The 23,266-nt window shown below is 45.6% G+C and overlaps 8 protein-coding genes across 8 annotated transcripts; 4 read left to right on the top strand and 4 right to left on the bottom strand.

Moving 5' to 3' along the window:
- The first annotated feature begins 1,336 nt into the window (after positions 1–1,336).
- Positions 1,337–6,248, top strand: LOC131289545 (exportin-4-like). Its single transcript, XM_058318827.1, has 5 exons — positions 1,337–1,632; positions 1,901–2,874; positions 2,950–4,471; positions 4,544–4,924; positions 4,996–6,248. The coding sequence occupies exons 1-5, from the start codon at positions 1,582–1,584 to the stop codon at positions 5,467–5,469; spliced, it is 3,402 nt and encodes a 1,133-aa protein (XP_058174810.1). The 5' UTR covers positions 1,337–1,581; the 3' UTR covers positions 5,470–6,248.
- A 1,640-nt stretch (positions 6,249–7,888) lies between these two features.
- Positions 7,889–9,384, bottom strand: LOC131287747 (transcription factor Adf-1-like). The gene is made up of 3 exons (XM_058316830.1): positions 9,213–9,384; positions 8,923–9,082; positions 7,889–8,864 (listed from the first exon to the last, which is right to left on the bottom strand). Exons 1-3 carry the CDS (start codon positions 9,346–9,348, stop codon positions 8,420–8,422), a joined length of 741 nt encoding a protein of 246 aa, XP_058172813.1. The 5' UTR covers positions 9,349–9,384; the 3' UTR covers positions 7,889–8,419.
- A 353-nt stretch (positions 9,385–9,737) lies between these two features.
- Positions 9,738–11,195, bottom strand: LOC131288725 (glycoprotein endo-alpha-1,2-mannosidase). The gene has a single exon (XM_058317898.1). The coding sequence runs from the start codon at positions 11,193–11,195 to the stop codon at positions 9,738–9,740; it is 1,458 nt and encodes a 485-aa protein (XP_058173881.1).
- Positions 11,196–11,822: 627 nt separating this feature from the next.
- On the top strand, positions 11,823–12,911 carry LOC131286727 (exosome complex component MTR3-like). Its single transcript, XM_058315721.1, has 2 exons — positions 11,823–12,077; positions 12,141–12,911. The coding sequence occupies exons 1-2, from the start codon at positions 11,912–11,914 to the stop codon at positions 12,878–12,880; spliced, it is 906 nt and encodes a 301-aa protein (XP_058171704.1). The 5' UTR covers positions 11,823–11,911; the 3' UTR covers positions 12,881–12,911.
- A 1-nt stretch (position 12,912) lies between these two features.
- Positions 12,913–13,285, bottom strand: LOC131286728 (splicing factor 3B subunit 5). The gene has a single exon (XM_058315722.1). It carries the CDS (start codon positions 13,220–13,222, stop codon positions 12,965–12,967), a length of 258 nt encoding a protein of 85 aa, XP_058171705.1. The 5' UTR covers positions 13,223–13,285; the 3' UTR covers positions 12,913–12,964.
- Positions 13,286–14,253: 968 nt separating this feature from the next.
- Positions 14,254–15,493, top strand: LOC131285932 (venom serine protease-like). Its single transcript, XM_058314785.1, has 2 exons — positions 14,254–14,803; positions 14,874–15,493. The coding sequence occupies exons 1-2, from the start codon at positions 14,254–14,256 to the stop codon at positions 15,491–15,493; spliced, it is 1,170 nt and encodes a 389-aa protein (XP_058170768.1).
- Positions 15,494–15,517: 24 nt separating this feature from the next.
- Positions 15,518–20,230, bottom strand: LOC131285931 (venom serine protease-like). The gene is made up of 5 exons (XM_058314784.1): positions 20,176–20,230; positions 16,691–16,917; positions 16,412–16,624; positions 16,221–16,326; positions 15,518–16,149 (listed from the first exon to the last, which is right to left on the bottom strand). Exons 1-5 carry the CDS (start codon positions 20,228–20,230, stop codon positions 15,518–15,520), a joined length of 1,233 nt encoding a protein of 410 aa, XP_058170767.1.
- Positions 20,231–20,802: 572 nt separating this feature from the next.
- LOC131285930 (venom serine protease-like) lies at positions 20,803–22,846 on the top strand. Its single transcript, XM_058314782.1, has 5 exons — positions 20,803–21,036; positions 21,576–21,794; positions 21,869–21,971; positions 22,049–22,500; positions 22,667–22,846. Exons 1-5 carry the CDS (start codon positions 20,803–20,805, stop codon positions 22,844–22,846), a joined length of 1,188 nt encoding a protein of 395 aa, XP_058170765.1.
- The last annotated feature ends 420 nt before the right edge of the window (positions 22,847–23,266 follow it).

The raw sequence follows: 23,266 nt of genomic DNA, 5'->3' as shown, positions 1-23,266 counted from the left end.
GCAAGTAAATGATTACACAGTGACTAAGGAAAATTGAGAATAAAAATAAATAAAAAGCGTGTAGAAATATTGAACATCGGACTTTTATTTAATAAAGTACTACTGGATGTATGGTTTAACTGTATATATGCAACGGGGATATATGATTGATATGATATCATTTAGTTTAATAGGCTTTTTACCGAGTATGGAAATTTATGCATCTCTGAAATTAAAAAAAAAAAAATTTATTACCGGTTTTTAACGGTTTTCAAGTTTTCAATGTCATTTTTAATAAAAATACGATAAAATGTAAATGTAAAACTCAATGTATGGGCAATCCATTCTCGTTACTCATTACATAACTAATTCAACTCACCTCGTGTCTGAATTGAGTTACATCAAATTCAAATATTTTCAATTCAAGAATCAAATCAAGCCAGAATCGAATCAAATCGAGTCCGAGTCAAATCTGATTCAAATCCCAAGTGACTCAAATCTGATTCGAATCTGTCAAATGGAATCGAGTGTTAGGATCTTCCGAATTCCAATTATGCCAACTAGTGATGAGTAAACTATATCCATACAGGGATTCGAATCTTTCGATTCAAATCCATTCTGAGAACCGGATCTTCGAATCCGAATCCCAATCCGTCATATCATACATGCTTATCTAATGCCGATTTTTCATATGATGTGTTACTTTAACAATTGTACAATCAATGGTTGAATTCATCCAAAGACTAAATCGAGCTTGTTCATTTAAGAGGTCACATGTGCATATCGGTTCAGCAGTTGTAAAGTTATTAACAAATTTGTTATTTCAGCAGAAAATGCCAACCAAGGTTTCTGCACTTACGCCTCAGAATTTCATAAACTAAGAATTACGGAAGAGTCTTTATTGCACAGAGTTATCAGTCTTTAAAAGACCTTTCGTTTGAGGGGTCTGTCGCTAAAATTGGCCAAGCCACTAAAAAGTTATTTAGAAATTAGTTGCTTTAGCCATTATTTACAGTTGTGACCAAGGTTTTTGAAGCTTGATTATTATTATTTGGCAGTGCCAACACTACTTGACAAGAAACAAAACACAAGTTGAAAAAAGCTAAAGCAATCATGGCACATTGAAAAAAGCAATCTAGGCGGCAGTAGGATCGAATGGTTGTTGCTAAAAGTGTTGTCGCCGGTTCGTAAAGCAGCGACGTGTTATCATATCCCCCGGGGGAGACGGTGTAAATAGCGTGGAAAATCATTAACGGAGCGTACGGTTTGCTCCGCATGTGGAGTTTCGTTTGGTCCGCTGAACCATGAGGTGTGTTTAGTCGAAGAAAATCCGGTTCAACAATAGGACGATAAAATCATACTCTACGCAATACGCAGGAAGATCGTTTGTTTTTCCATATCGTTCCGTGCGAGACAAGTGTTTTGCCAATTTGTCTGAGCGGGTTGTGTGTAAAAGTGGTAGTAGTTCCGGTGTCAAATTTTCCTTTCATGCGTACTTGCAAAACATAATCAAGGGCAGTCAACGATCCACACCTTCTTCCCCGAGTGGAAATCTGTTTTCCGATCTGAATGCAAGCATAACAACAACAATCACACAGCAATATGGATGAAACATATCTGAAGGATCTTGAAACGGCAGCCCACATCATCATGGTAAGTCATGGAGGGAAGGTCCGGAAAATCGGGATGTGATGAAAAAACAAAGGATCCACAGGACCTTGGAATGCGTGCGCGGTGCGTGTTGTTATGGGATTCCCCAGCGCAAGGAAAATCAATAGGTTGTGCGCCGTTCTCGGCCCATCCCAAGCGAAGTGTTTGCAGTTCTTTGTTTTGATTACTGTTTACTTTTCTCGCTTTCCCGAAAGCTTTCACTTAACCTTCTATTTGGTCGATTTTTATTTATTTTCCGCTCACTCACTAGGCACCGCCGAATTCCATAACAAACCAGCAACGACAGGAATCGGAAGCGATTTTCACCACCTTCCGTAGAACAAAGACGCCCTATGCACTGTGTCAAGCGATACTGGAGAAGTCGGCGGTCGATTTGGTCCTGTTCGAGGCGGCGGACGTCTTGAAAAAGGCCATCGTTGGGGAATGGAAATTCATTGCTGAGCAGGATCGAGCCTCGCTGCGCCAGTACCTGTTGAACTACGTTATCCAGCGTAACGTGCCGGTGTTTATCCGCGACAAACTGCTGCAGGTCGTGGCAATTATGATCAAGCGCACCAGCCTCGAAGACCATGGGGCCGAGCGGGGCCAAATAATCGAAGAAACGAAAAAGATGCTCAACTCAGGTGACCTGAAGCAGCAGATTCTAAGTTGCAGCATTATGCTGGCGATCCTGGAGGAGTACTGCAACATTGTTCGTTCCGACGACACGGGACTCAACACGTTGGAACATTTCAAAGCAAAGAAGCAATTTGAGGATTCAGATTTGCTGCAAACGTTCGTCATGACGCTGCAGGCCATGGCAGAGATAGTGAACGGATTCGATACGACCAACCAGATGCAAATGTATTTCTTCAAGCAACTGCTCACCGTTATGGAGACCGTATTGACGTGGGGCTTTTTGTTGCCCAATTTACGAAACTACCGAATGAGACACTCGCTGTCGAAGAGTATCATCGATACGTCGGAAACGGTCACCAAAGCGGTCCATGCGCCCCCACTCCGGCTGCAGTCGCAATGGAAAAATGTTATATTTGATGCGAAAGTGTTGGAAGTGTTCTTTCACACCTACTGGAAGACGCGCGAAATCGAAGACCTGCAGCCGAAGGCGTTGACGTGTATTCTCCAGCTGTCCACGTTACGGGGCCCCATCATAACGGAAAACGTGGAAGAAAGTATGTCCTACTTGGCAAACTACTTGACACACTTTCTTTCTCTGCTAAACAAGTAAGCTTTGGAAAGCATTGATATTGGGACTTGGAAAACGTTCTCTTTTGACAATAAATCCGTATTTCCTTTCAGCATCGAAATAAAGGACAAAGAGGCGTACAGCTTTTCCTTGATCCTCCGTAAGCTGCTTCAATTCCTGCCCACCGGAATGTTGCAGATGCTACCGAACTCACTGTTCGATGCGTCGATTCAACTGTGCTTCACTATGACCATGAAGTTTTTGGAGCAATCGGCGGCTGAAGAATCGGCCGCACCGGACGAAGCGTTTTACATCGATGCCCTGAGCAATATGTTCACCATCTGGCTTTCGTTTGTCGAGGACAGAAAAAACTTCCCGATCGAACCGATGCTGCCGTACATTACGCAAATGTTCGAGAAGTACGTTCAGTGTCATCTGTCTCCACCGCAGGGAATCCGTGGCGCCGGTGGTCGCGACGGTGATGGGGGAGAGAATGAAATAACCGATATCGAAGAGTCGGACCGGGATCGCTTCACGGAGCAGCTGAAGATGGTTGGATTCCTCGGGCGACAAATTTTGCTTCACGCCCTTGGTTTGTTGGCCAAGCTATTGGAAGATCGAACGCGTAAGCTCGGAACCCATTTGCATATGTTACACGCTTCGAAATCACTCTCTATCTCCGACGGAATGAGCTTGGAAAACCTGTTCGAGGATATCCATTGGTTGCTGCTGATCAGTGGGCATGTGATGGCGCTTGCGTCAGATGGCGAAACTCCTCTGGTTCCGGAGGCAATTATTACTGTCTGCAAACGGCAGGCCGAGTCGGGTGTGACCGACGTATCGAACAGTTTAAAATTGCTCGCCTCACCGAACCAGGACATTCAGGAGATTCCGAACGCGGAATCGAATGTCGATCCGGTAATCAGACTGATGGCGGCCGGCTTTAGACTGTGCGAGCTGGAGAAGAGTGCCATCGAGGTGCGCATGTATCAGTTCCTTAGCCCGCAGCTCAGCGCAACGCTGATGTGGTACCTGCGGCACTGGTGCAGCTCTTACGTAATGGCACCGTACGAACCTTCCTCGAACCATATCTTCGCCACAGCGTTCGGCGTCGGCACGGGTGGCGCATCGTGGGTATTAAATTATTTACTGAACAAAATCTGTTTAAATGCACAACATCTGCGCGGTGAACCGACCGTCATGGAGGAGACGGTCGAGCTGCTGCTGGAACTTCAACGGAATCGGTTCCGGGCGCAGACAATTTTCAACTCGGAGTACTTCCGCTCGATTTGCGACCTTAAGGGGTTCGATCTTCCTATGACGGTGAAGCGAAAGCTACTGCGTGGCTTCGTTACGATCGGCTGCAGCGTGGAGGCAGAAGAAATGCGTGGCGAGTACATGACGCGCATCATCGAGGCAACGAAGGAGAAGTTTAATCTGCTCCAGGCAACCTTCCAACGGCAGGCGCACGTACATCAGAACGAACAGTTTAAGCAGAAGGTTATTGAAGTGCTGGAAGAAACGATCGGCTGCGTGCAGGGGGCACTTGACAATATGATCATTATATTGTTCAACGAAATTCAACCGATTTGCAAGCATTTGGCAACATTTATGTCGGTCTATAAAAATGACACAGTAAGTGAATGATCGGATCGAGAAACCCAGTTAAGTCTTCGTCAGTATAATATGACTACCTTCTCTTCGCAGGTGATTGTTGAGCTTGTGCTGGAGCTTTTGACGGAGCTGGAAAAATCGGCCGATGTAAAGACGGTTCGAGTCGCCGTCCACCAGTACACTATGGATGTGTTTGCCGTTTATGTTAAAAACAATACAAACCGCATCTCGCTCGATCCCACGAACAACGAGCGCGACCCACAGGATCTGATTCTCATTCTGAAGCTTATTCACGGGCTCAGCTCGTGGAGGGTCGGAAACGACGAGGAAACGATGCAGCAAGCGTCGGATGTTATTATCTACGGACTGACAAGCATTGTTCCGCTGATTACGGCCGATTTGATACGCTACCCGGAACTTTGCTACCAGTACTACATCACAATTACTAACTTTGTGGACAACAGACCTTACGTGGTATGCTGGTTGATTGAAATGAACCATAATTCTTCAAGCTTTCGGTTATAAAATTGTCTCCTCCACCGCAGGTCCCAGCGTTACATCCCGACTTCCTAAAACAGCTTGCTGCATCGGTCGAGCTTGGGCTGACGTCGTTCACCTCCGAGGTAGAGCAAAAGTGTGTTGAGTTTATCGAAGTGTTTGCACAGGCCGTCCGCTGCCATCAAAACCCGGAATCGCTAGTCTCGCAGTTGCTGCAATCCTTCCTCAAGCTGATGCTCGACATGACGCTCGGTCAGAAGATCGACTGGAGCAACACCAACGACTGGTACAAGGCGATGTACACGGTGATCTGCTGCTTCCCGCAGACGTTCAAGGATATGATCCAGCTGTTCCTGCAGGAGCACATGGACAACAGCACCGACAAGACGAAGGAAATGATCAACGAAAGCCTGATGCGGTTGGACCAGATCGAGTTCAACAACGTGCGTTTGATGAAGCTCCGCTTCGTCGATTGGTACGATCGATTTGTTTCGCTGGTAAGCCTTATGTATAAGAAGTAGAACCTTCCTAATAGAAAGTGCTATCGGAATTTTGTTCGCGGATCGATACTATCAGGCGGATGATTTAAAAGTGTTTGTCGATTGTCGGTAGTGGAAGTCTAACACCAATCTCAGCGTACGGAAAGATAAGGTCCCTTGACCTAAGCCCCGCAGTCAGTTAGCCGTTTTCATTTGAGTTTTGTTTTTGATAAATCACAACTTTTGTTAGCATGTGGTAATGTGGTTTCGCGGTTTTTTACAATATAATTATGCTCTAAGGTGTCATACTTTAAAATTCCTTACTTTACATGTGACCAGTTGAATGTTGACTTGCTATGGTCCACTAGAAAACACCCGCTATTTGACAACGTATATAGAGAGAGATTTACAAACTCGTAATGTGTAAGAATGGTGAGAAATGAATCAACAAGCACAACACAAATTATGGTGATCAAAATACTAAATGCAATCCTGCGGGAGAAAGTTTGGGCATTAATGGAATAGATAGGGGAAATATATACTTAAAACTTAAAAGGATAGCTAGGGGCTTACTTCAAATGTACAATGGCTAACAACCTGCACGCGCGTACGGATGTGGACGGGATGCAACCAAACGAAAGCATAGCTAAGAAGATGGCGAAGTACTGTTTGATATTCTGCTACACGCAACATTGGAATTCTATAAAAGTGATACCGTCTTTTACAAAGAAAATCGCACACTTGCACACTCTACCTTTTTATTTAGCTAGAATGTAGAAAACGTTTCGAAATCTGCACCTATTCCTGCAAAGTGACGCACAGTAGCGACTCGAAGGTGCGCGGGAAGCGTGAAAGTGATTAACTAGAGCTATAACAAAAAGGGAGGAGAGAATCCAAAGTATCGTGAATTGTAATTGTTTTTTTTTTCTTTGCAATCCCAAATATGTAAGAAGGATATAGGGAAAAAATATTACACCAAACTGAAATCAAACTAAGCAAGTATTTGAAGGAGCACTTCTTGGATCCATTACTAACCTTCGGTTTGTCCACTATTTCGATGCGTGATTGTAGATACGTTGATTATTTAAAGAATCCTTTCCACAACCACAACTTTGATATACTAACCAACGAGCGGTCGGGCGGTCGGAATGGAGAGATATATTTGTTTATTGTTATCCTTCCTTTGTATTCTTTCCTACACCGTTCCAGTAGTATCTGTTGGGAATCGTATCGGCAGTTAGTTAGCTAGACGAATCTGCCCAGCTTTTACGTGATATCTGCGTGATACTTGACTATGATGTGTGCGTGACGGACGAAAATTCAAACGAGGTTTAATCGAACCTATTTTTATGACGATATCATTTTGTAAAGCAGGAAGCAGGAAATAATTGTCTGAATCGAAGGGCGAAACCGAGCGAAAGCAGCAACGACGAAACCGATAGGAGGACGTGGAGCTATTGTTTTATATGCCAACTTATTACGCATTGCGACAACTCTTGTGCTCTGCAGTGTCCAGATTATAGCTAGATTTGATACGATATGAGATCATTTTACGGATCCGTCTCTTAACAATTTGAGACTCAAAATGAAACGTAAAACAAGCGCGGTTTTTAAAGTTTGTAAAGTTTTCCGAAACAAAAAACTAATAGGGTGTTCTGTTCTGTACAACCACACGTATGTAATTTGGGCATTTATGTTAAACGTTAAAATATTTTTCTGTTGAGCCATGCGAGAGCTCGATTCTCGCTTCAGATTCTATTCTACTTACACCGGTGCCGTGGTGGAAAAGCAGAGAAAGAAACAAATTTGGTGATCACGCGTATGGTAAAAACAACATTCGATCGATTTTCATCGTCAGTAATCATTAGAGGTTAAATGCATGGAAAACCGAAAAGTCACTATTCACGGAAGTAAAAAAAAAAAACTATGAAACGCATTTCATAATTGATAATACTAAAGAACGAAAACTACATTGCGAATACTTTCAGTAGAATGGCCATAAAACGGCGGGCAGATGAAGTGATTGAGTACAAATTAAAGTAACTGCAGTTATAAAACAAAAAACAAACAAAAAGACAGCAAATGCGGCTAACATTGAATGACAGTGCTTATGTGTAAAGTAACAATCTTCTGGTACAAGCTGTTTGATGATCAAAACGAAAAGACATTTACAAAATACATTATGTTCACTTCAAAAGCATATAGGAACACATTGAGGTCTACACTTTTCGGCGAACGTATGCTCCTGATTCTTTTTCTCTCAGTTTGTTTTTTGACTCCCTTCCAGAAAAAAAATGGAGCATGCATGTTTGGCATAATGAATTAAAAATGAATAACAAAACTAACCGAATCTAAAAAACACTAAAAATATGCGTTTTGAATAACCTATAATGAGAAAGAAAATTAACCAAACGCCTTGGTCTACATTCGAAAGCACATAACATACTTGTATTTATTGCAATTTTATGTGTATGCCTTAATTGTACATTGTACCCTTAGTTTAGAGTACAGTAATAAGTTTGATTTTCTGAATCTTTAGAAAACACTTTGAGCTAATGTCCAGCGCAGGCCCAAACGCGGGTTTTCCGGTGTTTCCTCTTTTAATATCGTAACAAAAGATTTCGTGAAAAATTCGAAAACTATCTGGACACAGTGTTTTATGCTAATGTTGTACAATATGAACATTACATTATTGCATGATCCAATCGTCTGGCTTGGCGCTCTCTAAGACAAACTAATTGCGTATTTCTACGTTTCGTAACATAACCAACTACGGAGAATTATTCTAAAAAAGAATCTATAGCGACCATGAACTAATAAAGTGACAGACAGAGAAAGAGAGCATTTACGTAAAGTGTTTTGCCACACGCCCGGTTAAGGTCTTCCAATCCCATCGGTTGTATATTGCAGCGGAAATTCCTTTTGCAAGTGAATCTTAATCTTTATATACCACTCTCTTACAGCTTGTAAAAATTCCCTGTCCTGCTGCCGTTCATAAGGACGAATAAACTAGGTTGGTCACGGCCGTCTGGAGGGCGTTCAAGCGGGAAGCCGGTAGGTTGGCTTCGTCGATCCGATGAGCTAGAGCCTCGAACAGCATTTGCGTGCTGGTCTTGCGAATGTTACAGCTGGCCTCCATTTGAATCGCTTCAGCTGCGGTACGAATGATTTTTACACATTCCGTTTCGATGAGATCCAGCTGACGCTTTCGACCGCCGCTCACGGTGCCACTTTGGACGTCGAGCGTAACGGTGGCACCATTGCGAGCGTCCGTGGCGGTATATCTGTCGGTATTTACAATCCCCGAACTGCACTCGACGGCCACCGTCACGGCATTGTCTTCCCGCACGAACTGTCTACCGTTCGGATGTTCACATTTGATATCGACGTATCTTTCCTCGGTAAGGTACATGCTGTCCAGGAAGTTTGCCGTTGCCCTAAGGAAAAGGATGCGTTAGTAAACGTGATTCAAAACCGGCGGACGAGTGCTCTTACAGTGAACTTTTGTTGTATCCTTGCAGAAACGTCAAGCTGTCGAAATAACGCCATTTCTTTGGCTGCTCCTCGTCGGAAGTCCCTCGGGCAGACTGCTCCACTCTGCTCAGTTTAATGAATTTGTCCCGCAAACTCTTCCATCGGCGTTTGCAAACTTCCACTGTAAGCATAAGCAACCACAGACCAAAGAAAAGAACATACTGTAGGCTAGTGTTAGGTGATCACTTCTACGCCCGGAACTGGGGATACCAGCCCGGTTGTTGAAGCCGTGAGCAGAACGAGCAGTTCACCTGAGCAGTTTAGTTCGTATGCAATCTGCTGCCAGAGCCTTTCCTTGTCGTTCTTCCGTCGATAGTTTACATTTTTCACGTTGTAAAGCACTTCATTTGCGCGAACTTTTGCAATTAATTGCTCCTCGAAAGTCATTTTTGGAAAAGTTTGTAAACACTGAAAATAACACCTCTGAACTGCTTGAGCTGTCAAAGGGGTTCGCCTGCTTTGACAGTAACCGTCAAACAGCTGGCTTGAAACGATTGAATCCTCGCGTTCAATTGTACCGTTGTATAAAGTTGACCACAATAAATCGATTGTAATATTTCAATCATTCGAAAATTTATTTACAATTTTGTAAGCTATCCACATTCTACTGTATACTCTCCAATGCTAGTACTATGCTCTTCTAAACAGACTATCTGCATAACGACAATAGGTTACTACGGCGGAGGACATCATTTTAGCTTTGGCATTAAATTTGGGTTTTCGCAATTGTCCGCTAAACTTTTCACATCCGTTGAAATATGTACCTACACACAAGCTTAACAAATAGTGTTGTTGATAAAATCGTAACAGTTGAGTGTTAAATCGGTTTTCTTGTTCAATTTGATGTTGTTCCACTTGTACTTAACGTACTCCTCCACCCAGGACTGCGTCAAGTCGAGATACTTTTCCGGTGGCCCCGGCAGGTAGTCCCGAAAACCGAACACCGGTATGGCGGCCTCGATCTGCGTGCCATCAACCCAGTTGTTGTAGCTGTTGATGGTGATTATTTGCAGATTGTTCTTCAGCGACGTACGCCATCCGACGTCGAAATATTGCCCATTGGATCGGTAGCGTTTGATGTTGGTAATGCCGTGGTTTTGATTCACCTTTCGCTCGTACTTTCGACGATCGTAATAACCTGGACCGATGGTCGGCACAAATAGCAAGCGGTAACTGTCGGCAAACTTTTTCAGCTGGTTCCAATTTTTCCACGTGGACGCATAGTTAGCACCGTTACTGGGAAGATACGTGTAGAACCCATCGAAGCCCGACCTTCGAACGATAGACTTGTGGTCCTTGGATGTGATGTGCGCCACGAGGATAGCATCATAGCTTGTTCCACGTATTGTTAGGATTCCATTGCGGCTGAGAAGTCGTTTCCACTCGGTGTCCCCGATGCGATATGCCTTGCGGATGTAGAACAGGGGTAGCTCTCGTTTTTTGGAAAGCACATTGTAGTAGCTAAGAGTACTTTCGATGCCGGCGGGGCCCTTTCCAAATCCATCGGTGAAGTATTTTATATTGCTTCTTATACTCTCGATCGTACGATCGGCGTACTCTAATATTTCAATTACGATTTGCAAATCGTAGTGTTGTGCCACCTTGAAGATCACCCGGAGAAGGTAGTCGGAAAAGTTGGGCTGCCATCCTAGGATCACTGTTCCGATGCCACAGTTTTGTATTTCGTTAAAATGTTCCCGGACGATCGCCTCGCTCGTGTTGTACAGCCGTCGTTTTGGGTAGAACGCGGTATTTATGATCTGCTCATCGTTCGGTTTGAAGGAAACGGAATTGTTTTCATAAATACGCGCAACCAACCGATCGCCGGAGGGACGCGTTGGTTGCGATTTGTACCACGCGACCGTACCATGGTAAAATATCTGAACATTTCGATTCAACGGAATAGTCCTGTTCCGATGCTCGGCTGCTGGTGCCGTGGCCTGGTGTTGGTTGTTAGCCACCAATCGCTTGATTTTGTCCCGAATAATGCGCGCCTTGACTTGGTGTTCGTTGTACTTCTCCGGTATGATAGTTTGACTGCGCCACAGCTCGTAGGACACAACGTTCTGGTAGCCATCGTTTGGCAGCGAGAGCGGGGCCACTTCCTTTTCCGGCGTGCTAATGGTAGTGTATAGGCAGAAAATGAGAAGCAGGAACGAGCTCACACCAATGAGGCAGACAAACAGCTTCATGGATTTGATGCTGCTCAGCTTGTGTCCTCCGACGACGGTCATGGCTGCAGCGGTGTTGAGCTTATTTTAGTTTCATTATCGTGCTTTAGGAGAGACAAAGTTGGGTCGAAATTAGAAATCAGAATAGGCTTACAACAGAACAAAAACTTACGATTCGATGTTGATGTGGTTCAGAAAAGCTGACATCTGATGAGCAAGGATACGATGGAATGGAAAATCGAACCTCAAAAGGATGCAATTCACATTGCGCATGAGCGGACCGTAGATTTTTTGTTTGAAGAAGAATTTGTTTATTTAGGACCTGTTCGATGTATTACGAAAAGGAGAGTGAACATGAAAACATTGGACAAAAAGAGGAAGAAGCAAATTGTTTTGTTGATAAGCAAATTAAACGTATTGGAGAACAGGTGGGAACTTTATTGAATTATTGCAAAAGCTATTTGAATGTGAAAAGGATGCTTGTGTGATGAGGTTTCAAATTTAATGCTCTTCGTTTTTTGTTGCTGTTGCTAACACAAAGAGTTTTGTTATTCGAGGATACCCGATTCCGGAAGCAGAATCCTTTGAAGTCAGTTATTCTGTTTACTTTTTCAAACGGATAGTTTCCTAAAAAATCAGTAGATGGCGCCAAAGGCGTGGAAATGTCAGTACTGCCGGCATAAACAACACACCATTGAACACATTGTTTTTGGAAATATTTAAAAGCGGAATGTTTTGATCGTATTGAGGAAAAAGGTTGAATTACAGACGGAATAGCGATGCCGCAAGATACAAAGCGAGTAAATGGACCCGAGCATTCCACACCGTATCGTGTCCACTGTCCGGTTATTGAAGATGAAACGTATGAAGATCGTTTACGTACTGCCTTCGGAAAAGATGGAAAACGAAAAGATGGTCGAGGTCTACAAGAAAACCGGAAATATTGTAAGTTTGATTGCCGATCACCTTTGCAGAAAACATGAACCAATTTTGGTATTTTCCCTACAGTTGTAAAAGTCGGTGTGGTATCATCGGCCAAAGGATCAGCCTACGTTGAACTTGGGAACACGAAAGCCATCGTGTCGGTGTTCGATCCGCGTGAAATACCGAAGCAAAACAAGTTCTGTGGGCTTGGTGAACTATATTGCGATTTTAAGTTTTCACCATTTTCTTCCTTGCAACGTAAAACTCCTCAAACTGATGCACGGGAACGCAGCATGGCCACCGCATTAACCAGTGCTCTGAACCCATCTGTTTGCCGTCACATGTTTCCGAATCTGCAGATCGATGTGTTCGCCAATGTTCTTGAAGACGATGGATCCGCTCTAGCGGTGGTAATAACTGCCGCTGGTCTGGCATTGGCCGATGCGTGCGTACCAATGTTCGATGTAATAACGGCTAGTACCGTTGGGATACTTGGAGATCGGATTATATTGGATCCGACGGCTGAGGAAGAAAGGTTGTGCATGGATGGGTACACGGAGGATAACCATGGTTTGGTGATGCTAGCGAAGCTATCCACGCTGGATCAAGTGCCAGACATACGACAGTACGGAAATGTGGAAGTAGAAGCTCTGTGGCAGGCTTGTAAATTGCTGAACGAAGCGTGTGGAGATCTTGTTCCCATTGTACAGCATGTACTGGTCAGTAAAGTAAACAGTCGGCTCCAAGAGATACAGTTGGATAGTGAAGGAGAAGACGACCGAGATGGAATAGAAAGCGATAAAGGTTCTAACGATGAGAGATGACCGAAATAAATGTACACTTTTCATTCATAATTACAAGTCCAATTGTGGTGCTGTTTATTGAGCTTACAAGGAGAGGATCAAATTCTAATCTTCCGGTTTCTCTGGAGGTGGTCCACATGGCTGCAGCATCTTTTCCATTATGTTGAATCTGATACGGGCCTTGGATTCGTTTTCGGCAACCGCGAAATAGCTGAGCATATCACAATGTCCGAGGTAGCTGGCCAGCGAGTCCCGGTGTTGATTCGTCAGCCACTCGTATTTCGTGGTGTCTGCATGTCCCGTACCGATATATTTGCTCTGCAAATGCTCCAGTTGACTGTGAATGTTGTATCGGTCGCCCATTTTGATCGAAATTTGATGAAATCGCGCTTGTTTGCTAATAGAAATCCAAAGGGTTTGTTTACGATTCGACGGGACACAGAACTAGTGCTGGTGATGGTGATCGGTTGACGGATTGTAAAAGGATTGAATCCTATTTGGGATTTGAATCAGATTTGACCCAAAGAGAGAACGAGATTTAACTTAGATTTGAGAGGAATTCAATTACATATTTTTATATAAAGAATACAGTAAAATGTCGATTATCTGAGGTGCTTTACCATTATGCTTATCCCACGGAGTGGCAATGATTCATGGCAGAAACCGATTTACATTTTTGCCGGAGCAAGTTATCAGTGGTTGTTTGATGGGGATTCAGAATGGGATAAACAATTTTTAGACCGGTATTGATTTTTTTTATCATCTTGTGACTGGATTGGGATTCGGATTTCCGTATGGATTTGATCAAAAGATTCGAATCTTTTTAGAGATCTGATGTTCCCATCTCTCATTGAACGAAACTGACGGCAGCGTTGCCTGCTTTAAAATAACCAAGGTTGTTAGTTGAACAAGCATCAAACAAATTCAAATTAATTCTAAATAGTCAATTTTTTACTCATTTTGCACCGCCTAGGCCGTAATGAACAATAGATACCTCAAATGATCAACTAAAAACAATTAAATATTTTCCTTTCTTTAAGTTTGTAGAAAGTTGATTGGATTCATGGAAACATGGAATATTGCAATATACTGTGGTACGTACACGCGGGATAAATTTAAATAATTGCTGTTCGTTGACACACGAAAAACGTGGACTATAAATAGCGTACTATTATAACGTTATGAAATTCCAAGTTGAACAATAAGGAGACTATTCAAAAGTTGTTTACGAGGAGTAGATGAAATATTCGTTCTCACACATAATCGAGTGACTTGGTACGGTCGCCATATTTACACAGTTGGTGTGCAAAAATGAATGAATTAGTCTATTGTAACCCTTTTTCAGGTTTGCCATTTCGTTAAGTTGTGGCAAGAAACTGTAAACAGTATGCAACATGAAGTGCGTGCTGCTGGTCGTAGTTGTTCTGTTTGTGGCGTTGCCGACGCGTGCAGATTGGTTTGATTCGTGTGATCGCCAGTTTCAGTTGACCAACATCGCAGATGTGACACTCAACTCTCCCTTCTTCCCGTCCAACTATCCTGCCGGAAGCTCGTGCCGGTTCGTGATTCGTGCTCCACCCGGGTACACGATACAGGCATCATGTACTCTAAACATGGGCACCACAAGCGGTTGCACAACGGAGTTTCTGTACATTTCCACCGAGGGGTTCACGTCACCGGTTGGGAGTGAATATTTCTGCGGCAAGGGGACTGTCAGTCGACAGTCGCTGTTTAACAAATTGACCATTTCGTACATTTCGGCAAGTTCCACCAGTTCCGGTTCGTTTACGTGCCGGCTGGTGGTGCAACCGCAAGCTTGCGATTGTGGCTGGTCTAAGCTGCCGAAGGTCGTTGGAGGTTCGGAGGCATCCATCAATGAGTTCTCCTCGATGGTGGGTCTACTTGATCCGTTGACGGTGAACGTATTTTGTGGTGGTGTTATCAGTGAGTTTCCCTTCTAGCTGTCCCATTACTGAAGTGTTTGTAATTGAATTTACTTTATCTCTCATTTCAGTTAGTTCCCGGTACGTTCTGACCGCTGCGCACTGTACGCAAACCATTCCGGGCGTAAGTCGTGTGCAGGCCCTCGTAGGTGATCATGACTATCGTACTGGACTCGAGACGCCCTACTCCGCGATCTACAACATCGAACAGATCATTACCCATGAGTCATACAACGAGCAGAACCGGGACAACGATATCTCGATCCTCAAAACGACAGCTGAAATCGATTTCAACCGTGCAGTAGGACCGGTGTGTCTACCCTTCTTGTACAACTCATACGACTTCGGTAGTCTTTTGATCGATGTCGTCGGCTGGGGAACGACAAGCTTCGGTGGACCGATGAGTACGGTGCTGCGGAAGGCAACCCTCAACGTTGTACCGAGCGGTACCTGCAACGCACCGTACATCAATGGGCAGAAAATATGCACCTTCACCGCTGGCCGCGACTCGTGTCAGTACGATTCCGGCGGTCCACTGTACCTGCGCGGTAGCCAGCGGGTTTACACGATCGGGATCATCAGCTATGGGTCAGCATGTGGCGCGGCTTCGCCATCCGTAGGCACACGCATCACCTCGTACCTGAACTGGATTCGACAAAAAACACCCGAAGTATCGTATTGCGTCAAATAACAGCGCTCACATGTGGGTAGCATTTTATTGATAACAGTAGTTCCATTCGCTTGTGTTGTTCATGATCCACTGCATGTAGTTGAGAACGTTGGTATTGACGCTGGGGTTACCGGCGGCGCACGCGATTCCATACCCGATCGTACCGAGCAGATAGACACGCTGGTTGTACGCATCTGTGTAGAACAGTGGGCCTCCCGAGTCGCTCTGGCAGGTGTCCTTGCTAGCGGTGAGTACACACAGCTGCTGTGTGGTCGAGAAATTGGGGTAAACGGCAGTACACTGTGCTGGGGCAACCACACCCAACCCGACCTTCATCGGAACGTTCGATTTGGGGGCACCATAGTCCAGAGTTCCCCATCCCACGGCTTCCAGCGTAATGCCGACGAATGAGGCTCCGGCAAATTTCAACGGCAGACAGGCTGGGCCGACACCGGCGTTGAAGATGATTTCGGTGCGTGTTCGAACGATCGCAATGTCGTTGGTTCTGGCCGTTGGGTTGTAGCTCTCGTGGATCTTCACCGACGCAAGCAGCAGCAGGGCCGTGTAGGGAGAATCTGTACCGGTGGTGATGTCGTGTTCACCCACCAGCAAGGCTAGACTTCCGATCGATCGTGCCATGAAACAGTGCGCTGCCGTAATGGCGTGATAGTTCGTAACTGAAACAATTTAGACGATGGAAAAGAGTTACAACACGAGTGGCCTTGTGCCGCGGGGTGGATTTGCTTACCGATCGTAGCACCACAAAATATGCCCTCTCCACTCGAGCCATCGACGAGGGCGGCCATCATGGGGAACTCGTTAACCAACGTTTCCTCTCCATTAACGATCTTTTTCTTTGGATTTCGAGAAGGACGAAAAGAAAAGGAAACAAAGATATAGGATTTGGTGGTTGGCCTTTCAATGTCCTAGTCCTCTTACCTTCTTACGCATGCCACACTGGCAATCGATTTTTGTGGCCGTACAGTAGAAGCGTCCGCCGTATGTTGCGCCGGGGACTTGCAAGGCGACCACCATCTTGTTGGATGATGATTCCGTGTTGAGAACACCGGCACCGCAATAGGTGTTTCCATCGCTGAGATTACTTTGTCCACCCGTGGAGATAATCAGTTTATCAGTGCTACAGCCGGTACTCTGAAAAATCAACCAAGAAGGTTATGAGAGGCTTCCGGAATGCAGCTCCGGAGGTGAGGGTCTTACCGTGGGAAGTGAAATGTCACTGCAATACAGGGCAATACGAGATCCCGGAGTCGTGTTCAAAGTCCAACGGCATTGGGTATACGCCGGGTAAAAGCCACTGTAGTAGGGTGAGTAGATTGAGTACGTCTGACCACTAGCAACATCGATTGAGTAGTCACAGCCGCCGTACTGAGCTTGGACAATCAGTGCCGGGGTAAGTGTAGTGCAAACAAGCAACACAACCGTGCCTAAGGGAGAGGGAAGAACACAGCTCAAATATCTTGCTTACGAAAAGGTTCGGGTTCCTCGAATCTCGTGTGGTCTTGTTGATTCTTGATCTTATTCGTTTACGACATTTACTCCGTCGAGCTCGGTTATTAAAGTATGCGCAACGGAAAGGAAGTGTGCCATAAATACTTGCAGACAATCAGCACCCGACAAACCATCTCATTAGCATCCGTTGGTTAATTCTACACGGGAGGAAAGCTTTTTATGTGGTTTTATTCTCGTCGGCAGGGGAAGGTTCTTTCTTTTTATCGCCTGAATGGCCCTCAATTTACCGATCGCCAGGAAATGATATTTAATTATGATACGGCACCCGAAAACCGGGCGGATCTTTCGGGCGGATTCCGGTTCCGCTTCCGAGGCAGCATTTACCGAGAGAAAATTTTATTTTCGGCTCTCTCATTTTTATTCCGTTTTCCGGTCGTCCTTCCTCCTCGGTTCTTTCGCACCGAGTTCGACGTTGTTTTATCCGAAATGTTGCTGCACCCGCCGGGTCCGGGTTTAGGTAGCTTCCGGTTTATTAATTTTTCCCTTTTTTAAATTCTATCTTTCACTGCGCGAAGTGATATTTTCCTTCTCCCCCCATTCAGCACACGCGAGCACGTGTAAGGAGGGTGTTTTTTTTTCTCCCTTTTGCCCGTTCGCACAATAACGAATCGCGGAAGTGAAATGAATTTCTAGCATGCACTTAGTAGTCTCTTCTTAATTTGGTCCGATTTCACTGATCACTGAGTCTCCCGTCCCGTGCCTTTCCGTGTTTCCCTTCTCGCACAAATTACACACTCCCCGAGCCGGAAGCGCACGCTTTCGGTCTCTGTCCTGCGGACTAATCAAATGAGTTCCGACTGGCTCTGTGGAAGGTAAGGAAACCGTTTCGCTACTGAAGCACTCGGGATAATTTCTTTTGCGTTTATAGTGGATCCCTTCGAGGAAGGAGAAAAAACCAAAAATAAACGCACGGGATCCGTCGTCGTTCCTGGGTTTGCTTGGGGTGAAGAAAAGATAACCAGATAAGCGAAACCAGATGATGATGACCGGGGGGTGGTGAAGCTGAAGCCGGTGGAGGTGGAGGTAAATGTTTACTCCAGTTTTGTGTTGACATGGGTCAACATTGCGTTTTTCGGTGGAGCCTGCGGTGGAGGGAGGGAAGGACGCCTGCGTGCAATCATAAAGATAAAATAAAAATAAAAGTTGAAAAAAAAACAAGACGAAACAAAATGATGGCGAATGAGATTTTTATTTGAACGTTGATGTGCGAATTTTCATTTGGTTTGGTGCGAAAAGTTTCGAATGCTTTCCCAAACAAAACGCCACCCTTGGAAACGGATGGGTGGGAAAACATCGTCGCTACAAATTACGTCGGTAAATAAAGGAATACAAATGATGGCACCCAACCTTGCGTTCGAGAGGAAAACTCCCACAAAAACGGAGTGTTTATGGTTTAGCATAGTTTTCTCGACTAGTTTACGGTAAAAGTGTGTTGGCGAAATGGTCCAAGCAACCCGGATATTGTTGGTGGGTTGAAGTGGTTGGGTTGAAATAAAATTTATCAAACTTTAGGCCCTTTCCCTTTTCAATGATAGTGATCCGTATCTTAGACCATATACGGACTATCAACACCTCCATAAGTCTAATCATAATCTTCCTTTCTTTCGCTCCGGGAACTGGTCGGGTGAATTCCGGTAATCGGGGATGGAAATGGTGTGCGAAAAGCTACATGTTCGTAAACAGATAAGGAAGCCAGTTTTTGCATATCATCCCCATGGAATGGGGCCACCGCTCGCCCGTACGGTTGAAGGTTTTACGAGACAACCAAATGGTGGCTCCGTCCCGAAATTATCTTCACGCTTTTTCTCTCCTCCTGTTCTTCGGGCGTGTTGGATTTTATCTGAAATAAAAAATATCAAAATAATTTACTCGTACCCTGAAGGAGCTTTGTAGCTTTGGAGCAACGATTTCAGTCGAAACAAAATGCGTGAAACCCGGCCGCATGGTGGTTCCGTTTCCTATCCGAAAGACCCTTAATTTTCAGATCATTTAAATGCCGTAAACCAATTGGACCATGGGAAGGGATTCCAGAGTCGTTTAATTGAAAAGAATGGGCGAGCAAAACAAGGTAAAAAAATCAAAAAAACGAAACGGATCACCGGATGATTGTAAAAACGAATGGTTTGTAAATGAGATTGTTGCTAGCAAATGCTGCATCGTATCGTAAGAATGAAATCGGTTGACAAAAATTTAATTTTACGCACAACTAAATTCACACAAATTCCCCCACCCCTGCCCTCTTCGTTGCCGTTCGAGGAAAATGCAATACGTCAGCAGGATGGACCATTAGCCGGCCAAATATTGAATTTAATTGAATGTGTGTAATAAACAAAACGGTGGGGAAGGGATGGGTGTAGGGTGGAGGGAATGGCGCATCTAAAAATGAGATCCCGAGGTAGGACAGCGTAACCGATTTTAATTTATTCCGTTTGGTTTATATTTTTCCAACTCCACTTCTCGGCAGCACGGAACGATGCATCCATAACCTCAAACATGAATTAATAGTTTTAAAATGCTGTTTGCTGATAGCCGGCTCCGAAAATGATGTAGGATTTGGTGTGAATATATCTGTGTGTGTGTATGAGTGGCGCGTGTGGTGGGCATTGTTTTCAACGAGCTCATCGGGGTGTAAATGATGGCGCAATAAAACTCACACGCGGTTATTTCGTGGTCATGGTTTATGAAACCGTTTTTCGCTTCATTGATTCCTCGCCTGCCCGTCCGCCAGGCAAATGCCTATTGTTTGGGCTTTGCCAAAAAAAAAAAAACAATGGCATCCTAGAGGGGGGAAAAAAACTCCGCTTCAAATGATTCCCGCCGGAAGTGTCCGGAAAAGTACTCCTTCAGGTAGGGAAACGGCAAAAACTACACCAGATTGGTTTTATTGAACTAAAAATAAAACAAAATGAAAACGTTGGAAAATTTCTCTCCCTCAGCCGTAACGGGAAACTTCCGGTTTTCACGAATCCCGCAAGCGGGAACCGGACGGGAATCCATTAATTTGTGCGATCATCTACCGCACGGAAAAGTTTTTAACGCCCTACAAAAGCAACTAACACACCTGGTTAGTTAGGTACGCCAGTTTTCTAGTGGTCGGAAGTTCGGCAAACCCGATTCCCGGAAAACCCCGATGAGTTCTGTAGGCGGATGTGTATGACCCAGCTTGGCCCGACCTCTGAGGGTGCTTCGGTTGTTGTTGAACGATTGACCGGAAAATTTGTGACACATTTTCGCCAGCCCAACCCGAACAAAAAAACCCCTAATCGGCAACGCCGTGGCGTGGCCTGGCGTGGTGCGTTAGCCACTTTGGGCTCGGGTTGATAACTCGGGGTTCCATTTTCGACGACGTCAATCAAAAACTAATCAAAAAACCACCTCGCGAAAGTGTTGCAGTAGCGGTTCATTTTTCGGCAAACCGGTGGACGGAAACCTGTTTTTCCTGATCTTTTCCCTCCCTTTTTCCGTTGCTGGAACTTGCTCCACTCTTTCGGCCAATGCGAGCCAAATGGCCATTATTTATGTTTCCTGCTTTCCCGGCTGGCCGTGGCTCGGTTTGGGAGCGCTTTTTCACGTTCCGCCGTCTGCTGGCGCTGGCGTCCAATCAGCCCAAGCCGTCCGGTCAGGTGGACGGAGGTGCAGAACCATTGTCGACGCACTTGTTCGGGCCGCCAAAATCGAATGTATTTAAGTATGCAAAGTGCGGCGGTCGCAGCGACAGTACGGCGTGGCGTTGCTTGCGGTGCGGAAGACCCGGGTTCAGTACTTTTTTTTGGTGTGTGTTTTGGAGCGGGCCTAGAACAATGTGGTTTAATTTGCTGCTGCCGGTCGGGTTGCTGTGGGTGGCTGGCGGTTCCGTGCGCCAAGTGCAAGGCCAGTGCTCGTTCACGCTCAACATGAAGTTCGGCTCGGTGTACCAGCTTATCTCGCCCCGCTATCCGAGCAACTATCCGCCCAACGTGCAGTGCACGTACGTCATTCGGGCACCGTACGGATATCGGGTCGCGCTCGATTGTCCCACGTTTCAAATTCCAAGCGTAAGTGACTAGGGAATCGGGAAATTCTGGGAAGGGGGCTTTGAATAGCATGAACCATTTTTTTTTAATTTCCCCTAAAAACAACGAGCAAAAAACAGTACATCACAAATGGTTTCACCTACAAGTTATACTGTGGTAATTCTGAGATAACGAAACCTTTTTCGACGCTGGCTGTCAAAATCCCATACAAAAAGTAAACAAGAGCTAGTTTCCCTTTTAGTATTCCCCAAGAACTAGTTGTCCCCTTTTGACAACTTATGTTGAGATAGGCATCGCTATCATACAATGACCACTAATAGCATAATTACTATAGAGAGATATAGTAGCAGTTACGCATAGCAATATCACTTTCATTCTTGTATTTCCTGGCAATTGCGTTCCACAAAAAAACTTGTGGTAACCTGCAGTTCCAAATAGTTACAACTTAAGGAGTCCTAGGAGACCCCAATATTTTTGAAACTCAGGTGCCTGATATAACTCGTAAATGTTTTAGATGGACGTAAATGTAGAGAGGCCTACTTTGTTTCGGTAATTCGCAGAGCACCAACTGCCGGTTGGACTCGTTCAAAGTGTCCCGCACCGGCCGGATGGACGTCTCCGATGGGTACACCTACTGCGGGGCCGGCCAGCTGCAGGAGAAATCGGACGCCAATCAGATGACGATCCAGCTGACGTCGGTCGCGACCAGCACGGGCGGCAAGTTCCTGTGCAACCTAAGCATCCCGGCGCAAAGCTGCGAGTGTGGACGCAAGAAGACGGTAACTAACTTCCTCCCGTGGTATTCAGTGGTGCGTTTGACGTGTGACACCTTTGACATGCTTTGTTACCCTAGCAACGGATCGTGAACGGAGTCGAGACGGCCGTCAACGAGTTCCCCATGATGGCTGCGCTGACTGATATCGCGTCGAAATCGGTCTTCTGTGGCGCCACCATCGGTAAGTCGCCTACGGGTAGTATTAAAAGTTGTGCTGCAGTGAGTAACGTTTTGCTTCCGGTCACGAAAACAAAACAGTGACGAATAATTACGCCCTCACGGCGGCCCACTGTTTGCTGCTGCGTTCCATCAACGACACGGCGCTGAAGGTCGGCGATCACAACATCCAGTCGGAGACGGAAACCGCCTACGCCCGGGCCTACGTCTTGGCGCAGTTCCTCAGCCACACGGGGTTCACGACCAAACCGGTGGCGAACGATATCGCGCTCGTTCGAACCCAGCAGTCGATCCAGTACAACCCGGGAGTCGGTCCGGTCTGCCTCCCATGGCGCTACACGACCGAGACCTTCGCTGGGGCCACGGTCGAGGCGACCGGCTGGGGTGACCTGGACTACGGCGGGCCTCGGGCTTCCGCGCTCAACAAGGTGCAACTTAACGTTATCGCGAACTCCGATTGCTCCCGGCGACTGCCGACAACGGTCCCATATCAGCAGCTTTGCACCTTTACACCGACGCGGGACACTTGTCAGGTGGGTGTAGGTTTTTCTTCCCGCGCAAAGAATTCCACCTCCCAGTGGAGAGATTAGCAGCTACTCCCAAACGTTCACCCCTCCGGGGAGACGTGGGTTTTCCTTTTCCGAATCCCTTCGAGCTTCGATCGCATCTTTATCCCGTTTTGTTTCTCCTCCACTCCAGGCCGATTCGGGCGGTCCACTGTTCTACACCAATCCCTCCACCGGCCTGCTGTACAACGTGGGCATCGTGAGCTTCGGATTCGCCTGCGCCACCGAGCGGCCGAGCGTCAATACGCGGGTCACCGAGTACCTCGACTGGATTACGACCAACAGCCCCACGTCGTTCTACTGCTACCAGTAAGCGAGTGTGTGTTGACTGTGGTGCGAGATAATGGGCGATAAAACCTACCCTTATGTAATACCTGCCAAGTCCAGGGCCATGGGGTTACATCCTACAAGTTCTGTGGCGCATGAAGTCAAGTCCCACATCAATTTCAACTTCCAACAGTTCGGTGAGACGATGGAATGAAATAAAAACATTAGAAAACCTAGAGGCGGATATGAAGCGATCAGTGGAAGTTACTTTTGTCACCCTTAAAAAAGAGTCTCGTATCAAATGGAATATAAATTATTTTTTGGAAGGAAAGATGAACTAATGCATTCAAAACCTTTACCGACTACCAAACGTTTCGACTTAATTTTATGTAAAGTAAATTCCACCTTTCCATCCACTTCCGGGGTTGACCGGAAGTAAGGGGTTTTTCACTCCCGGAGGGGGATA

The sequence above is a fragment of the Anopheles ziemanni genome, chromosome 3 (genome assembly GCF_943734765.1).
Source record: "Anopheles ziemanni chromosome 3, idAnoZiCoDA_A2_x.2, whole genome shotgun sequence".
Taxonomy (NCBI): Eukaryota; Metazoa; Arthropoda; class Insecta; order Diptera; family Culicidae; genus Anopheles; species Anopheles ziemanni.
This window is presented reverse-complemented; position numbering and strand designations above follow the sequence as displayed.

What these genes read in the sequence shown, in the direction of transcription:
- LOC131285930 (XM_058314782.1), top strand. Translation starts at nt 20,803, where the DNA reads ATGTGGTTTAATTTGCTGCTGCCGGTCGGGTTGCTGTGGGTGGCTGGC. An exon ending in CCACGTTTCAAATTCCAAGC is followed by an intron (nt 21,037 to 21,575) that starts GTAAGTGACTAG and finishes GGTAATTCGCAG; the next exon opens with AGCACCAACTGCCGGTTGGA. An exon ending in CTTCTGTGGCGCCACCATCG is followed by an intron (nt 21,972 to 22,048) that starts GTAAGTCGCCTA and finishes AAAACAAAACAG; the next exon opens with TGACGAATAATTACGCCCTC.
- LOC131285931 (XM_058314784.1), bottom strand. Translation starts at nt 20,230, where the DNA reads ATGTGTCACAAATTTTCCGGTCAATCGTTCAACAACAACCGAAGCACC. An exon ending in AGTGTGGCATGCGTAAGAAG is followed by an intron (nt 16,327 to 16,411) that starts GTAAGAGGACTA and finishes CGAAATCCAAAG; the next exon opens with AAAAAGATCGTTAATGGAGA. An exon ending in ATTTTGTGGTGCTACGATCG is followed by an intron (nt 16,150 to 16,220) that starts GTAAGCAAATCC and finishes AAATTGTTTCAG; the next exon opens with TTACGAACTATCACGCCATT.
- LOC131288725 (XM_058317898.1), bottom strand. Translation starts at nt 11,195, where the DNA reads ATGACCGTCGTCGGAGGACACAAGCTGAGCAGCATCAAATCCATGAAG.
- LOC131285932 (XM_058314785.1), top strand. Translation starts at nt 14,254, where the DNA reads ATGAAGTGCGTGCTGCTGGTCGTAGTTGTTCTGTTTGTGGCGTTGCCG. An exon ending in ATTTTGTGGTGGTGTTATCA is followed by an intron (nt 14,804 to 14,873) that starts GTGAGTTTCCCT and finishes CTCTCATTTCAG; the next exon opens with TTAGTTCCCGGTACGTTCTG.
- LOC131286728 (XM_058315722.1), bottom strand. Translation starts at nt 13,222, where the DNA reads ATGGGCGACCGATACAACATTCACAGTCAACTGGAGCATTTGCAGAGC.
- LOC131289545 (XM_058318827.1), top strand. Translation starts at nt 1,582, where the DNA reads ATGGATGAAACATATCTGAAGGATCTTGAAACGGCAGCCCACATCATC. An exon ending in CGGCAGCCCACATCATCATG is followed by an intron (nt 1,633 to 1,900) that starts GTAAGTCATGGA and finishes CTCACTCACTAG; the next exon opens with GCACCGCCGAATTCCATAAC. An exon ending in CGGTCTATAAAAATGACACA is followed by an intron (nt 4,472 to 4,543) that starts GTAAGTGAATGA and finishes TTCTCTTCGCAG; the next exon opens with GTGATTGTTGAGCTTGTGCT.
- LOC131286727 (XM_058315721.1), top strand. Translation starts at nt 11,912, where the DNA reads ATGCCGCAAGATACAAAGCGAGTAAATGGACCCGAGCATTCCACACCG. An exon ending in ACAAGAAAACCGGAAATATT is followed by an intron (nt 12,078 to 12,140) that starts GTAAGTTTGATT and finishes TTTTCCCTACAG; the next exon opens with TTGTAAAAGTCGGTGTGGTA.
- LOC131287747 (XM_058316830.1), bottom strand. Translation starts at nt 9,348, where the DNA reads ATGACTTTCGAGGAGCAATTAATTGCAAAAGTTCGCGCAAATGAAGTG. An exon ending in ATACGAACTAAACTGCTCAG is followed by an intron (nt 9,083 to 9,212) that starts GTGAACTGCTCG and finishes TTATGCTTACAG; the next exon opens with TGGAAGTTTGCAAACGCCGA. An exon ending in GGATACAACAAAAGTTCACT is followed by an intron (nt 8,865 to 8,922) that starts GTAAGAGCACTC and finishes CCTTTTCCTTAG; the next exon opens with GGCAACGGCAAACTTCCTGG.